The 15726-nt window shown below is 43.4% G+C and overlaps 1 protein-coding gene across 2 annotated transcripts in view; it reads right to left on the reverse strand.

Moving 5' to 3' along the window:
• Positions 1–563: 563 nt before the first annotated feature.
• The window catches only part of ALKBH3 (alkB homolog 3, alpha-ketoglutaratedependent dioxygenase), a 41523-nt gene continuing 26360 nt past the window's right edge, over positions 564–15726 (reverse strand). For both annotated transcript variants that reach the window (XM_027562613.1, XM_027562614.1), the window contains exons 9-10: positions 1654–1752; positions 564–922 (exon numbers count right to left, since the gene is read on the reverse strand). In XM_027562613.1, the coding sequence (XP_027418414.1) occupies positions 830–922; positions 1654–1752 (192 nt within the window). In that variant the 3' untranslated portion in view covers positions 564–829. The remainder of the gene's footprint in view (positions 923–1653; positions 1753–15726) is intronic.

The raw sequence follows: 15726 nt of genomic DNA on the forward strand, positions 1-15726 counted from the left end.
TATCTGGCTTGGGTTTAAGTGACTCAAGTAACTCTCCAGGGGGAAACTAATCTACGTGGAACAGCTGCCACTAGCAGGGCATTTGCCGCTCTTCAGCTGAAATTTCTCATGACATCACTCAATTCCTCCTCCCTTTGAGAGGACAGTTTCCTCTTGTATTACGAGGAGTCCAGGGGCAGCTTGGAGATACACTGGAGAATACCACCTCTGCTTTTCACTCAGAGGCCTGAAACCTGTCTGCATGTCTCCCAGGAAATGGACAGGCAAGGAGACTCGGTTAAATAAAGTGCTCCCAGAGTACGCAGCTTTCCATTACCATAGCACACAAGCCAACATGTTCAGGAGTCGAGGCAGACTTCAACAAAACTCTGTTTGGGTTGCAGCAGCTGTCTGCCTGCGGAAGGCTCCCGAGTCACTGGTGTGTATTACTATCTCCACTCTGCTGCAGGCACAAGGAGCAAAGATGTGGATTTACCCTCCCCCGGAGGCAAAGTCCATTCATATTTCTTCAACCAAAACCGGAGATGGCAGCGAGGAGGGGGGAAAACGGCTTATGGGCAAAATCATTGGTAAACACAGCCACAGCGGTTTTTAATCTGCCTAAAGAAAATATGTGATTTCACAATGTGATTAGGGATTAGTGTTCTCACAGTAAATGTATTTTGAACACGAACTGCAGGCTGTCATTTAATAGGACTCCGAGCTGGAAAGCAAATCCCATCCTCATCCTCCAGACAGCCACGAGAGCAGCTGGACCAGCCTCCGGAAGTGTCTTCATGGAGGAAGGTTTGCTCAGTCTCAGCGCGGCTTCTCTCTCCAGGATCTCACATCACCAGTGCGCCCCTCGAGGGTCAGGATAAACTGTCCGAAAGGTCAAGTTTATTCTTGGTTCTCTGGAGTGGTACTCTTTGGGCACTCGATGCTAAATGGAAATATGAATAACTCTGACATAAACACACTTACACTTTTATTCCAAAGCCATTTAAAACTTATGAGGACACAAACATATTTCAATTTTATCTCCCTTCAATGAGCAGCAATAGCTCTTCAAAGTCTTGTGGAGAAAGGTCGTCTTCTCGGAAACAACTCCCCACCCCCACCCTCACAGGGAGATCTTTTCATTTTCTTCTAAGTGCTATTCTTCCTCGCGGCCTCCTGCCATTTCTCCAAAGCTCAAAAGACAACACACAAATGACTGAGACCACAGAGAGGCACAAGGTGCTCTCCCATGCTAGGTATTCTTACATTAATTTGCACACCTTAAAAATGGCTTGGCCGAAGCTGCGGAGCTATGCAGCCCCATATGAGAGCCACTGGCTGCCTGAAGCTCTAGCTTAATTGAAAATGCAGTTCTTCAGCACTCCAGGCATATCTCAAGGGATCAAGAGTCACATGTCTGGTGGCGAGTGCACAGGGCTGCACAGATACAGAACACTTCCTTCATCACAGGAAGTTCCACTGGACAACGCTGCTCGAGAGGGCCGTTCTGTCAGCAGTATCAAAACTTCTTGGAAATGAGGTCAGTTTACTGCCTCGTGCTCCTTATAAAAGCAACTTGCTATCACCACATTTAATACAGAAATTAATCATCGTGAGCCCGTCAGCAAACTGCCTCCCCAGGACAGCGAGTCCGTGTTACCCGCACGTCCTCACCTGCCAGTCTGCCTGCGTGGCCCCTTCCATGATTAACAGGGTCCCATGATCCAAGGGTATCTTCACTCTCTCCACATACGTGTAGTCTCCATTGTCTTCCTAGAAAACAGCATTCATGGCACTGAATTTTTTTTTTTTCGCTTGTGTGATCAAGATGCAACAGAACACGACACTGGTCAAGAGAAATGGCAACTCCACCTCAGCCAGGCGTCAGGGCTTCATTTACCAGCTCTGTCACTTGGCAGCTGGCTGGCCGTGGGCAGGTTATTTCACCTCTCTGTGCCTGAATTTACTCATCTGTAAAAGGAAGATGTGGTATTACCTGCCTCACAGTGCTGCTGTGAGCCTCAGCTGATGCATGTGTGAATCACCTGGAGCCCAGCGGGTACTAGGTACAGTGTAATAGCTATTAGTATTCATATTATCAGCATCCAAACTGCAGAAAAGTACATTCTGGCCTATGAAGGAATTCAAAGTCATTTATACAATAATTCTTTACATCTGCCTTATTCTGCGCCCTGTGTTTTGACATGTGTTAGGAGAACAGGCTTTCAAACAAGATGTGGTGTGATGAGCTTTGACCACCTTTCACAGTTTATGCTAATTCACTAATTAATATCTATGTTAAAACTGATCATAACTCTCCCTGTAGCTACTTTGGTATTTTGGAGATACATTCTCATTTCTTTCCAGAACAGTCAACAGCCAGATTTTCTCAAAGAAGGGGACTCTGCCATGACCAGAACAGTGTTGCTAAACTGAGCCTGGCTGTGTAAGCCTTTGAGAAAGGATGGCAACTTGTGAGCACCTAGAATACAGATGCCCATATTTACACTGCCCTTTCTTCCAGAGCTCAAAGTCAATTCACGGACAACATCGTAATGTAGCTTCCCAGCACGGGCTGCGATACGGCCCACAGGCGGTGTCACTCCTCCGGCATCGCTAGGGGCACATTAAACAACTTCCTTACTCACGCAAGAGAGAGCACGTGGAGAGCTGAGACTGGGACAGACCCGAGTGTCCTGACTTCACTCCATTCTGAGCAGGCCCATCCATTCATCCGCTTCACTTCCAATGCAAGAGATTACATTTAAATTACTGCAGGACTGATTTCGCTGCAATGCTGTGTTTATGTTTATCATTGCAGGGGTGCTTCTGAGAATGTAACTGTTTACAATGATTTCCCCCAGGAAAATCAAAACCAAAACAATAATGAACTTTTATAAACAGTCTAGATTCCAGGCCCCAACCCTTGGCAGTGACTTTGTCAAGCACTGTCATAACTTTCATAAGCAGAAGACACAAGCAATGTTTGAAATAACTTTCAGTCTCAGTGACTGATTTTGTGTCTGCCACCTTCTGCTTTCCAGTAGCAAGCACCAAAACATTTACCTCTGAGCCCCAGCCAACCACAGAGGACTGGGAAGGTGACCTTGTCTGCAGTTCCAGCTCAGAAAAGCAAAAGGGTGCTCTCTGAAAAAAGGACTGCAGATAGATGTACGTCCTACTGAAGAAAAGATATCAGAAGGCAGTGCGCTGCTCATGATCAGAGGGTCCAAGGCTCCTTGATTTAGGCTGTAAGTCAGTCACCAGATCAAGGTTCGACACAGCTACAGACAGAACTGCTGCTGCCCTCTGTGTAACCCAGAAGTACATCGGGGCTTTAATCTATAAATCGAGCACTGGGACAGGAGAGTACAGCAGACAGGAAAGACACTTAACACAACAGGAAGACAAGTCTGAGATGATCTCCTAGAACATTAAAGCATTACTGAGATAATACTGTACATCAACTACACTTAATTTAAAAAAACAAAACACTAAGAAAGAAAAGCATGTCCTAGGAAGGAGGAGTTGTATATGCGACAGCCAGAGGCCAAGAAGCCAAGGCCCATCATGCACACACAGGTCTGTGAGACCAGAGGGCAGGTCTAAGGAGTGATTTGGAGAAGAAGTTAGGAGAGTCAAGAGTCAGCACTTTCTAATCCAGGGTTGCTCTGTCAGAGCCACTGTAATAAAATGCAAATCTGATCTCAGAATTCCCCTCCCTTGCTTAAAATACATTAATGACATCCCAAAGGTTTCAGGATGGAGTTCAAATCCATTAGCCTGGCACCCAAGGCCCTTGATGACCTGCCTGCTTCCTTCTCTTTAGCTTCATCTCCTACATCCCTTTCACGAGCACCCTGTGCTCCAAATAAATGGAACTCCTTAACACTTTTCCAAATGTGGGGAAAAAAAAGTCATTATTGGGGAGGAGGAGGTGCTAAGGCCAGCGGAAGAGAAGAGGTGAGCACTGTAACCCTATCTGGAAACACGAAGCAGGGAGACAGGATTCCAAACCCAGGAGGGGTATATCAGCACGGACTGAATGTGATGCTCAGCAGAGCCACGTGTCCCTCTCCAATTCTAAGATCTGAGTTCTTCAAATGAGAGAAAGCCTCAGGGTGGTTTGAAACACATCACATCCAGTATAACCCTTAGTTGTACCAAATAGCAAAAGAGGGTGAGCCTTTTCTTGGCAGGGAGCTACCTTGATCTGTCCCGGAAGGAGATGGTAACACCAGCACATCCATAGGGAGAGGTGATGTCATTACTCTGCTGCTCGTCATTTGTTCCTTCAAACAACCTTGGCTCAGCAAATGCATTCCTCGTTTCCTTCACAGGGGAACTTCCCGACCCAGGGATTGAACCCAGGTCTCCTGCACTGCAGGAGGATTCTTGACTAAGCCACCAGGGAAGCCCCCCATAATTCGCAGAAGGACACAGATGGGATAGAGGACAGGGGATTCTACCAAGGCAGCACTGGGCTCACAGACGCTTCCCTCTCCTGAGACTGGGGCAGCAAAAGACCACACAGCCACCCTTCAACGCAACCAAGATCCACAGAGACTTTTTCCACCAAGGAATCAGATAAAGGGCCAGAGGAGCTCACGTGGCTGAGCATAAGAGCTCAGTTGATAAATGGATAAGTGACAGTGGAAGCCTGGGTCTGACTGTTTAGAGGAGCAAGCTCACGGCTATTAAGCACGGTTGTTACCCAAACATGGCTCTGAAACCCTTTTGATTTACTCAGGTCTTTCTGCAAAACAAAACAAAACACATCCTCTAAAAAGCCCTGGCTTAGGATAAAATTTTCCATTCCTGATCCCCATTCAAAGAAACTTGTAGGGCCAGAGTCAGTCTACAGGGTGGGTTTTGCTACTGATATTCTTGGTTTCCCACACACTTGAAAACTCACAAGTAGATGGAAAAAGAAAAAGAAAAAAAAATTTTTTTTCACATTAATGCTAATCAACATTCTCACTTTCTCCTCAACCATAGCCAATTCATTTGAATGCTTAATTATACTTTTCAATGAATGCTAGGATTTTCCAAAGTTTCACAACTCTTACCAAGATCTGAGTCTATGCAGTTTCCTTTAGAAAAATGCTATTTAGGGGGAAAAAAAAAAGCCTGGATGTATTTATTGTCATATCATTACACACCACCCAACAGATAAGAAATCTAAACATTCTTCATTCCCTTGGAAAGGAAATCTTCACACTGTATGAGATCGATGTAGATCTTTCCTGTAATTATGGCTTTCTTGTCCTAAAAAGGTGTCTTAGAAATTACAAACATCAGTGCTTAAAAACCATCATTGGCATAGTTTTTTTCCCTACTGTAAAAGTTCACTAGAGTAAATGATACGCTTGTAATTACCTGTTCAATGTCTGCCTTTTTGATCTCTGATAAACTCCATGAGGGGAAGACGATGCTGTCTTTCCCTTTTGAAATATGCTCAACGCCTATCACATATATCAATAAATATGTCCTGAATGACTGAAGAAAAGCACCAAGAAGAAATAAAAATCACCTTTAATCCCATCATCCAGAATTCGTACAACACAAACACAGGGAATATTCTATACATACAATCGTGCACTCATTTTTAACACTGTCCTGTGAGCATTTCCTACATCTTAGATGTACAGTATTTCTTTAAAATGGTTATATAATATTCCTTTGCATGAACATATCCTTCCTCCTTTAAACTCATAAACTATTTTTTGACCACCTGGATATGTCAGGCACTGTGCTGAGGATACAGCAGTGAGGTACGCGTGGTTGGAAATAGATTTTAATATACCACTAATACTTTAAAAAAAAAAAAAGGAAAAAGAAAGAAAAAGCTACTGCAAGTAGATTTTGGGCAAAACATCTCTGAGTGTATTTCTAGGCTATATTCTTTTCTCTTTTTTGGCCATGCTGTGCGGCATGTGGGTTCTTAGTTCCCAGACCAGGGATCAAACTCATGCCCCTACATTGGGACCGCAGAGTCTTAACCACTGGAAGTCCCTAGAATAAATCCTTTAAAATGGAAAAACTGGGTCTAAGGGCATGAACTTAAAGGCACTTTGATTTATAGTATCAAACCGCTTTAAGCAGATTGTGGCAATTTATAACTCCATCTGGAAAGTATGATAGTACCTACCTTCTGAGCACATCACCAGTATGGAACATTATCAACTGACAATGATGAAAAAAGTTTAGGGAGAAATGGCAGCTCATTCTTCAGACATAAAGTTCTTTAATTACTAACCAAGTTCACCATTTTCTCATATGCTTATCTGCTGTTTGCATTTCTTCTACTGCAAACTCTGTTCCTGTCTTTTGTCCATTTTTCTACAGGATGTTCACGTTTTTATTGATCTGCAACCATATATAGTAAGATATTTCCCCTTTGTTATATTTTCTGTAAATATTTTTCTTACTTGCTATTTGACTTTTGACTGTATTTATGATGTTTAACACAGAACAGTCAAAAACTTTTACAATCAACTCTGCTGATCTTTCTTTGATTCCCCTTCATGGTTTTTATGCTTAGAAAGCCTTTTTCCCATTCTCAGGAAACCTAAATATACAACTGCATTTCCTTTCAGTTAAAAAAAAATTCTGTACTTTTTAGATTTAACTCTTTAATCCACCTAGAGTTGGCTCCCCACTCCCCTGGGTCCAAGTGTTTTTTCCTAACAATTTCCAGGTACTTAAACCAAGTCATCCCGCTAGACTTTCTGGACACCATCAACCATGGTGTAAGCTGCTAAAATGCCAGGCATGTTAGGGACCGTATGTACCCAGAACTGCTAATTCTTACCACAACCCTGCAGGGGACGTGATATTCTTCATTTTATTATAAGCAAAGGAAGCTGGAGGGAAAGTACATTTCTAAGGCAAAAGGCTGGCAGGAGACATGGAGGCAAATATTTGAACTAAGACCTGCCTGGTTTTAAAGTCTGTATTTTTTTTTTTCCACCTTACTGTGCTCTCCAAAGTGCTTTCTTTCTTCTGAAATCCTGTAATACTTCCTGTCTGAACGACACGGCCCCTGTCTCTTCTGTAAGGGTCACAATTACCAGCAGGTGACATAAGCAAGCGGCGTGGGGCAGGTGCAACACAGCGGGGAGTGGGGACCATGGACACCAGGCAGCCCGGGACTTGTGTACCCTCTGCCGCTTCCTCGTTATTCCCCGGGTGTTGCCTGATCTTCTGGATTTTCTAGGGAAGCTGATAAATGCGATTTTTATGTGATCTCTCCTGAGTTATAAATTTTGCCAACTAACTTGGTTTCTTTAAAAATACTGGGAAGTATATACACAAGTCTGAGGACCAGTTTCTGCTTAAGAGCTGCCCAACTGAGCTGCTGGTGGACCCATCACAACTCCTTCTCTTATGCTCACCTCTGGCCATCCCACGTAAGCTCCCAAGCAAGCCCAGATGTCACCTGCCCAGCTTCTTTGACGACCCTTTGCCATTCCACGTGACAGTGTCTGAAACAAAGCTCAGTACACATACGCTGCTTCAAGTATCGTATTCTTAATCTCAGTGATCCCAACACAATCAGAAAAGGCCATGGATGCAAAATATGCTTCCAAATTAATGATCTTAGTCAACAGTGAGACATCTGGTTTTCCAAGTCATCTCTGATCTCCTGGATAAGCTACTTACCTAGAAATTCTTCCATCTTTTTATTAATAAGATGCTTATAATAAGAAAACAAATGAACAGAAAGGTCAAAACAAAGTAGAAGCCTGCTATCTGTTTCTCATTTCCAAAGCTCAGGAAGCACCTGACATGCAGTAACTATTATTACTTTGTTCACTGAAAGGCTTCAAGGCTACAGGAGCCCTTGAAGGCTGGAGAGGACTTAAGTTCATGGTGTGTATGTGTGCTAAGTCGGTTCAGTCATGTCCAGCTCTTCGCAACCCTATGGACTGGGGCCCACCAGGTTCCTCTGTCCATGGAATTTTTCAGGCAAGAATACTGGGGTGGGTTGCTAGGCGCTCCTCCAGGGGATCTTCCTGACCCAGGAGTCGAACCTGTGTCTTTTACGTCTCCTGCATTGGCAGGCGGGTTCTTTACCACTAGCGCCACCCAGGAAGCCCAGTGAGAAGGCGGACAGCACGTCTAAGGAGCAAAGAGCTAAGTCAGCAGTATGGTGCAATCACACAGGGAATCAAAGTCAGCTGGGCATAGATGTGGCGAAGATCTGAAATCTGGCTGGGAGAGTTTACAGTTTATACCCTGTGCTCCAGCAGGAGCAAGTAAAGACTTCTAAGCTGGAAAACAAACTGATGAAAGCAGCGAGCTCAGTCTTGGCTTTCTGCTCCTCTTTCTCTATTCTTCTGCTCTGAATTGATAATGGGCAATTCCATAGCTTTACATACTATCTAGATTATTAGTTTCAACTCAGTTCAACAACCGATTGTCCATGCCATGTGGAGCAAGTGCCTTAACACAGGGCCTCAGCCACCTCACCTGTGCGATGCAGATGCCAGCAGCATTGACTTCTTAAGATTCCCGGAGGCTGCCAGGGAAGCACTGAGAGCGGAGCCGGGCACAGACTCCATACTAGGCACCCGCTGTTCATCACTGTCCCTTCACCGTCGTTACTGTTGTTATCCTGACAATTCCCAAACGACACCTCTAGCACAGGCCTGTCATCTGAAGCCCTGACGCCATAGCCAATTTGGGAGCCTCAAGAATCTTGAATCTAGCATGTAGAAGAAGGATCTCTTGATTCCTTCACAATCCTCCCTAAACAAGAGCAAAACAAAATGCAAACCCCTGCTCCTCTTCCATCTGAGTAAATAGCACCTCCATCTACCAACTGCTTGAGCCAGAAACCTGGTTCACCCTCAAAAATACACCTCAAATTCATCTACTGTGTTCCTCCTCACTGCCACCATCTGAGTGCAAATCAGCAGTCTCCCAGTAAAAACACTGAACAACCTTTTAGTCTCCTATTCTTGCCTCTCCCTGAATTATTCTTCACACAGCAGCCAGAGTGTTCTTTTTAAAATATAAACCAGAGCATGTCACAACCTCATTTATTCCCATTGCGCTTGGAGTAAAATCTAAATTCAGAGCCATAACTGCAAGTCGTAATTACGCCTCTCCATTGAATCAACAGTTCTCCAGCTCCCGTGACATCCAGGAGGGCACAGTCCGTGTCTGCCACGTTTACTGCTATTTCTCCAGAGTTGAGCATTGTGCCCGACACATAGTGGGTGCTCAATTAATATTCGTGAGCAGGAGGAAAGAGAAGAAAGAACAAATAGAGAAAATAAACTGTTCCTGAAAATATCTGGCATCTGGTTATCAGAACTGAAGGAGAAGAGTTTAGAATTACGGATATCAGAGTGGAAAAAGGCATTTTAGTATTTTAGGCATGTGGTAAAGAGAGCCTGAAATGAAGCCACTGTTAGAAGGATGAGTTTTTCAGACCTTTCAAGAAAGAATTAAGAAGATTTGGAACTAAAACAATTGAAATGAGAGAATGGGGAAGAACTGAAAATAATTTACGATTAAACCTGTCCAAGAGAGTAGTGACATCATGAACATAATGCTACTTATGAGCAGGTAGAATTGTGGAGTTTTCTGAGAGAATAACAGTAAATCTACAATTTCAGGTTACAAGTCATGTGCTGTTGTAAGTAGAAATGTCTCATGACAAAGTGATGACTAGACTGTGAGATAAAAGTCAAAGCTGGAATTGAGATTCACAAGTTGCTCCACCAAAGAAGAAATGGTTGAAGCCATAACAATAAATGAAATCCATTTATGTATTCAATCAAAATACACATATACACACAGTGCTAAACGCTGGGGATGTAACGATAAAGGAGACAGAAATGGACCTTGCCTACATGGCATTTACAATCTACTCCTATTTTATAATTTCCTTAAAAGTTATGTAGACAAAGATGACAGAATCAAAGACAATCCTGAATATCCATATTTAAAGGGGTTGAATGTAAAGGGAAAAAAACACCGAAGGAGGCAGAAATGTAGCAGTGAGAAAAGTGTGAGAACAGCTAAGATAATACAGTATTTCAGAAGCCAGGAGGAGCAAGAAAGGGCAGCTAACCGACGGCTGAGTTTCAGGGAGAGAGATGCTGGATGCTGGTGAGCAGCATCACAAAGAGGAAGACAGTGACAACTGAGGAAAGGTCAGACTACTTGCTCTTCAGGACGATGGTATCACCGTATCGCCGTATCACGGTGAGATGGAGCTAGAGAGCAGCTTCCAAAAGTGAGTTAAGCTGTAGGAAAGGGAACCTGCAGATGCAGACAACTGATCCCAGAATCTGTGCTTCAAAAATCAAGAAAAAACCAAGATGTTGGAGCGTCTGCAGAATCAAGCAAAGGGTTTTCACAAGATGGTAACAGACAGAATAGGAATTTCCCTTGCTCTCTGGTCCAAGAATCAGATACATAGTCGAGCTGCTTGACAAGTATGGTTAAGGCTTTACTGCAGATTAAAATGATAATTGAAAACTAAATGCCAGCATGTGCTACAGCTGCTTAGACTGCTGGAGCCAAGTGTCCCTTCGCTGGCCCTGCTTCCTGAGTTAGGACCATGCCAAAATGTCTCCTCTTCTCTCTTTCAGTCTTTTCTTTCCAGCTTGTGTTCCCAATCAAACTACGGTGTGGCCTTGCCCTTGAGAACCTGGCTGGCTTCTAGACAGACTGATGGATTATCAAAGTCTGCAGCTATATTTGGACTGTAAAGTTGTTTCTACAATGCCAATATAAGAACACAGCTGGACCCCGTTGTTCATAGTGGTAATATATTTTTTAAATTTGACATAAACAAAACATATTAGTTATGGAAATTATGGAAACAAAATAAAGCTAGGACCCCACAAAGTCATCTCCACAGCTAGTCTGCTGACTCAGACCAAACACTTTCAGAGATGGCATCTTCAACATGATCTGAAAAACATTACTTTAAAAAAAGCAGCAGCTGGTTTTGAAATAAGATCTGATAAAGTAGGAAACTAGATGGGATAGCATAGACTTTTTTTTTAGGCTTCGCCATGCAGCATGCAGGACCTTAGTTCCCGGACCAGGGACTGAGCCTGTGCCCACTGCAGTGGGAACACCAGAGTCTTAACCACTGGACACCAGGGAAACCCTCAGGAAACCATAGATTTAAAGTGACTTGAGGTTATCCGTTCGAAACAGTTTTGAACTCACTTGCCACACAGAAATATTTGGGCTTTTATCAAACTCTTTTCCTGATTTTTGACGTGGATTTGGCAGGGAAGGTTCCAGTGAGGTGAGTGAGAACACTAGGCACGAGGGCCTGGCACGTGCAGTCGGCCAGCCCAGACAGGCACATCCAGTGATCGTAAGAGGCAAATGCAGTTTACACTGCAACACCTGTCACCAGTGTCTGTTGCTGATAGAGTGTTGGAGGTAGGAGGGTTGAAAAGTTACTGAATTAAGCAAAAACAAGGTTGGCTTTACTCTTACTGTTATAGTCACTCTAGCTATACTAAATGTGCATTTAAAACCAGAAGATTTAATGTAATGAAGATGCTGTTCTTGGTGATATAATATTTCCAAGAAATGCAACTTAAAGGAATTGCTATTTTGAAAGAGCTTCTACTCAAGACTGCAGCACCAGAAATAAATGCTCTCCTTCCTCGAAGAGCATACAGGACAAATTCCATGAAGCCTGACATCCAGCTGACCCTAGTTACCAGGAAAAGTGCAGGGTTCTCCAGTCATCCATTACATCAGAACACTTATTCCCAAACCATCCCTGGACATAACCTGATTAAACACAATCCCCCACACCCATCTCTGGCCCTGCCACTGGGTCTGCTGGAATTCTCATTCAGGGATGAGTAAACGCCCCCAGATCCTCAACCTCGTGCTCTGAAGGTTCCCTCTACCTCCTTGTCCTAATCAAAACCTAGCTCTCTCCAGAAGACTCCAAACTCTCAAAAACTCTCTCTCCTGTGGAAGGTGATCATGTCTCACATCGACAGAGTGAGCGGATACTCCTCATTAACACCTTCAGACCATAATTCCCAGGCATGTCTTAAAAATGCTTGCTCCTTTGAGCTCATGTCATTGAAGCTGTCCACCTCTCTCCTTCTCTGCCTTGGTCCCAGGAGGTATAACAATCTCTTAATTGGTCTCCTGGCTCCCACTCTTGCTCTTGTCTAGTCTGAGCTCCACGCAGTAGCAACTGACCTTGTAAAATTTCAATCAGATCATGTCACTCTTCCGCCTAACACATTTCAATGGCTTCCTGATGTACTTAAAACCCACTCCTTCCTGAGGATCCTGAGTCCTTGTGTGATCTGGCCCCGCCCACCCCTTCCATCTCATCACATGCCCCTCTCTGCACTTGCTCACTCTGCTCCTCTGTTGGGCCTCTTTCTCCTTCCTCAAACTCAGTAAGCTCTTTTCTGCCTCAGCTAAGCAGTCATCCACCAGGAAAATGTGGCTTGTGAAAGAAAATTACCAGAAGGCTCAGGAATAGTTTTTCAGAGCATGGCAAAGTGGAGGGGGGGGAAAACTACCAGTAAGGCAAGGTTTTAAAAAAGTTTGCAAGCAGACCTCATACCTAGTTAGGACACACACGAATTTGACAAATCACTTTGGAAAATGCTGTTCTCCCAAGATTAAAAGTGCTCTCAGTGGCAAAACCGGGAGGTTCTTTGCAAAGATTAGTTATTCCCAGTGGCAGTCAGGACACGGACTCTAGCCTGAGACAGCCCCCAAAGAAGCAAATGACGATCCCAACTCCCCAAAGAGCTCGTCTGTAGAGAACTGAGGTCCTACCAGGACTACTTATCTTTATCCACTTACACATGCACCAATTTATCCCCCACTCACTCACTCACTCTCTCCAAAACACTGCATGACCCTAAAGACAGGAGCTCAAAAACTCAACCTCCATTCCTGATCCACAGGCCACTTGACCCTCCCCAAGTCTCCCCTGCACCCCCTCAATGAATGCCATTCACAGGGTGAGGCAACCCTGGAGGTTAGCCTCACTGCCGTTCCTTTTCTTTTTCAATTTCCACATCTGAAAAGTCACTGTAGCATCCACCATTTATAACAGCTTAAAAATTCACAACCTTCGTAGTGCCTTTCATGGGAAAACTTTCCTATTACTCCCATAAAGTTGCTCCCAATTATCGTCCCCATTTACAAAAATGGAATGAGTATAAATGAAGCAGATAAGTGCTTTTTACAGGCATCAGTAACAGAAACAGGAAACGAAACCTGATATTTTAAATTTCATTAGGGACTGTATTAAAAAGATGATGGTTATCAACAGTTCCTTTCGAGTACTTCTTGTAATTTCTCAGAACAGATGCAGTAATCAGAAGATGGACTAAGAAGAAGTATGGACGCCTGGAAGCGCAGCAGTGGACGTGGTGGCTGAGGCCGCGGCTCGGTCGCCACCCCACGAAACACTGCACAGTCTAGTTTACCCGATTTTCAAATTTAAGCTAGTCAGCTTATATTATTTTGGATTCCAATATCCTCAATACTTCTAAAGCCCTGGAAAAAATACTGATATTTATGATTAAAATGACCTTTTTATATCCCACTCTTCCCAGTAGTGTGTAAACAGGGAGGTACTAGGAACTCGAATGCACTGGCAACTCTCAACCTCTCCCATCACAAGTGGTTTTACAAACATCTCTTTTGGTATTATGAACAGAGCTCTCATTCTTCAGAAGGTGCTAGAGAAAGGAATGGTTGGAGAAATTTCCCAACTTGCCTCAACTCAATCATCTTGAGGTAGATAGAAGCCCCTCACATTTTCAGGATTCAGCTGATAAAGGATAGTGCTTATGCATGGGTAATTTGCTAGAAAACAAGGCTTTTGGCATCTAAACCTCCAGTGCATCACAAACTTCCTATTATCTAATACTCACCCCCCCCAACTCAGCCATCACTGTTTCTATGGTAACCGACAGAGAAATAGCAGCCTGCCAAATGGCTTTTGTAGTTCCTTTTCCAGCCTGTTTTTCAGTATAGAATTAAAGCTATACTGGGAAAAGAACCAGACTAATCTTTATAACAGGGACACGACGCAGCCTGAAAAGTACAACTGGGTTTGGGACACAAACGTAGAAAAGCTTTAATGAGCCCACCTTGGGAGAATAAAAGAGGTTTTTGGTTTCTTAAAAAAAAATGTCTACAGAGGTATAGTTGGTAAGCTTTACTTTTGTCTTAAGATAGTATATTCTGATATTGGACAGAAGATAGATACAATGCTGTTCACTCAGGTTTAACTGAATTAACAAAACAAGGGATGGGTGAATGAAGGAAAGGCTACCATGTCTCCAAGTAGCTTATTATCATTAAAGGAAGTGGTAATTGACTATAAAATCAAAACAAATGAGCAGAGTTGACAGACTTGGACAGGGAGATGAGGATCAAGGATTGGCATCTTAGAGGAGTGAATGTTTAATCCTAGGGATGATGCATGCGTGAAGCCGCCTGAGCCAACTGCATGAATCAGAGGGACACTGATGCTTAGGGAAACAAAGATCTCCTTACCATCTCAGCACAGCGAGAAATTGTTAGGAATGCAATGTGTGGAACTGGGGCAGCTTTCAGAAGATCAGCGGCTACAGAGAACTACTCAAGGTGCCAGACTGCAAAACAGACAGCTGCCGCAGGGGTGGGGGAGTTTGAATGTTAAAAAAAAAAAAAAAAGGCTAATTCCCTTTGAAAGTGGCCCCGAACAGATGCTTTTCTGTCTCAAATCTGCATACTTGAATCAAATACAGGAAATCTCATGATTCCTCTATGTCAGCTTTAGGTGAGAAACTTTGACTCAAGTCAAACAGGTATTAACTTCTCCTTTGATAGGTTAAAACTAACTGGCTCTTGAAAAAGATGCCCTCCCACGATCTCTAGCACATTCCAAATGTCTTGTTGACAGACATGAAAATTACAATCTTTAGTGGCATAGCGCGACAGGTTCCTAGGAGCTACAGAAAGTCAGACTCCTACAAATTCCACACAGAAGACTAACTTGAATTACACTTTTTATTTTATGCTTTTAGCTTGAGTTATATGAATCATGAGTCATGTTCTCAAAGCTATCACCATAGTTAAGGAAGAAAAGTAGACAGATTTGCAATAACCATTTTCCTTTCAATCCTTCAGAAAAGGGATAAGGTAAAGATGATGTGCCCTAAGATACAATCCCAAAGATGTCAACCCAGAGAAAGGCTTCTGTAGTTCAAGTTTAGCTAGATTTGTGAAGCCCAAGATGTTTTAAATCTGTTAAAGAAACTTGAAGAAATTTTTCCAAAAGTTTAAACCTGGGTTTTGTTTATCCAAGAATGGAGTTTATAGGTTTTTGGAGAGGGGCAAGGCGGGGAGGTGGCGGGGGAGGGGAAGTAATTTTAAAACTGTATTCACTAATGCATGATTATAATTTCAAATATATTAGCCTTCAATTTCCCCATCTTAAACAAAAGTCAGAATTGAAGGAATATACAACTGCATCAAATTCAATCACAGTTAAGACCATGCCAGAAGCAACAACTTATTAATCAGTAACGTAACATACTGACGGAGAAGGCAATGGCACCCACTCTAGTACTCTTGCCTGGAAAATCCCATGGGCGGAGGAGCCTGGTAGGCTGCAGTCCATGGGGTCGCAAAGAGTCGGACACGACTGTGTGACTTCACTTTCACTTTTCACTTTCATGCATTGGAGAAGGAAATGGCAACCCACTCCAGTGTTCTTGCCTG

The sequence above is a fragment of the Bos indicus x Bos taurus genome, chromosome 15 (genome assembly GCF_003369695.1).
Source record: "Bos indicus x Bos taurus breed Angus x Brahman F1 hybrid chromosome 15, Bos_hybrid_MaternalHap_v2.0, whole genome shotgun sequence".
NCBI lineage: Eukaryota > Metazoa > Chordata > Mammalia > Artiodactyla > Bovidae > Bos > Bos indicus x Bos taurus.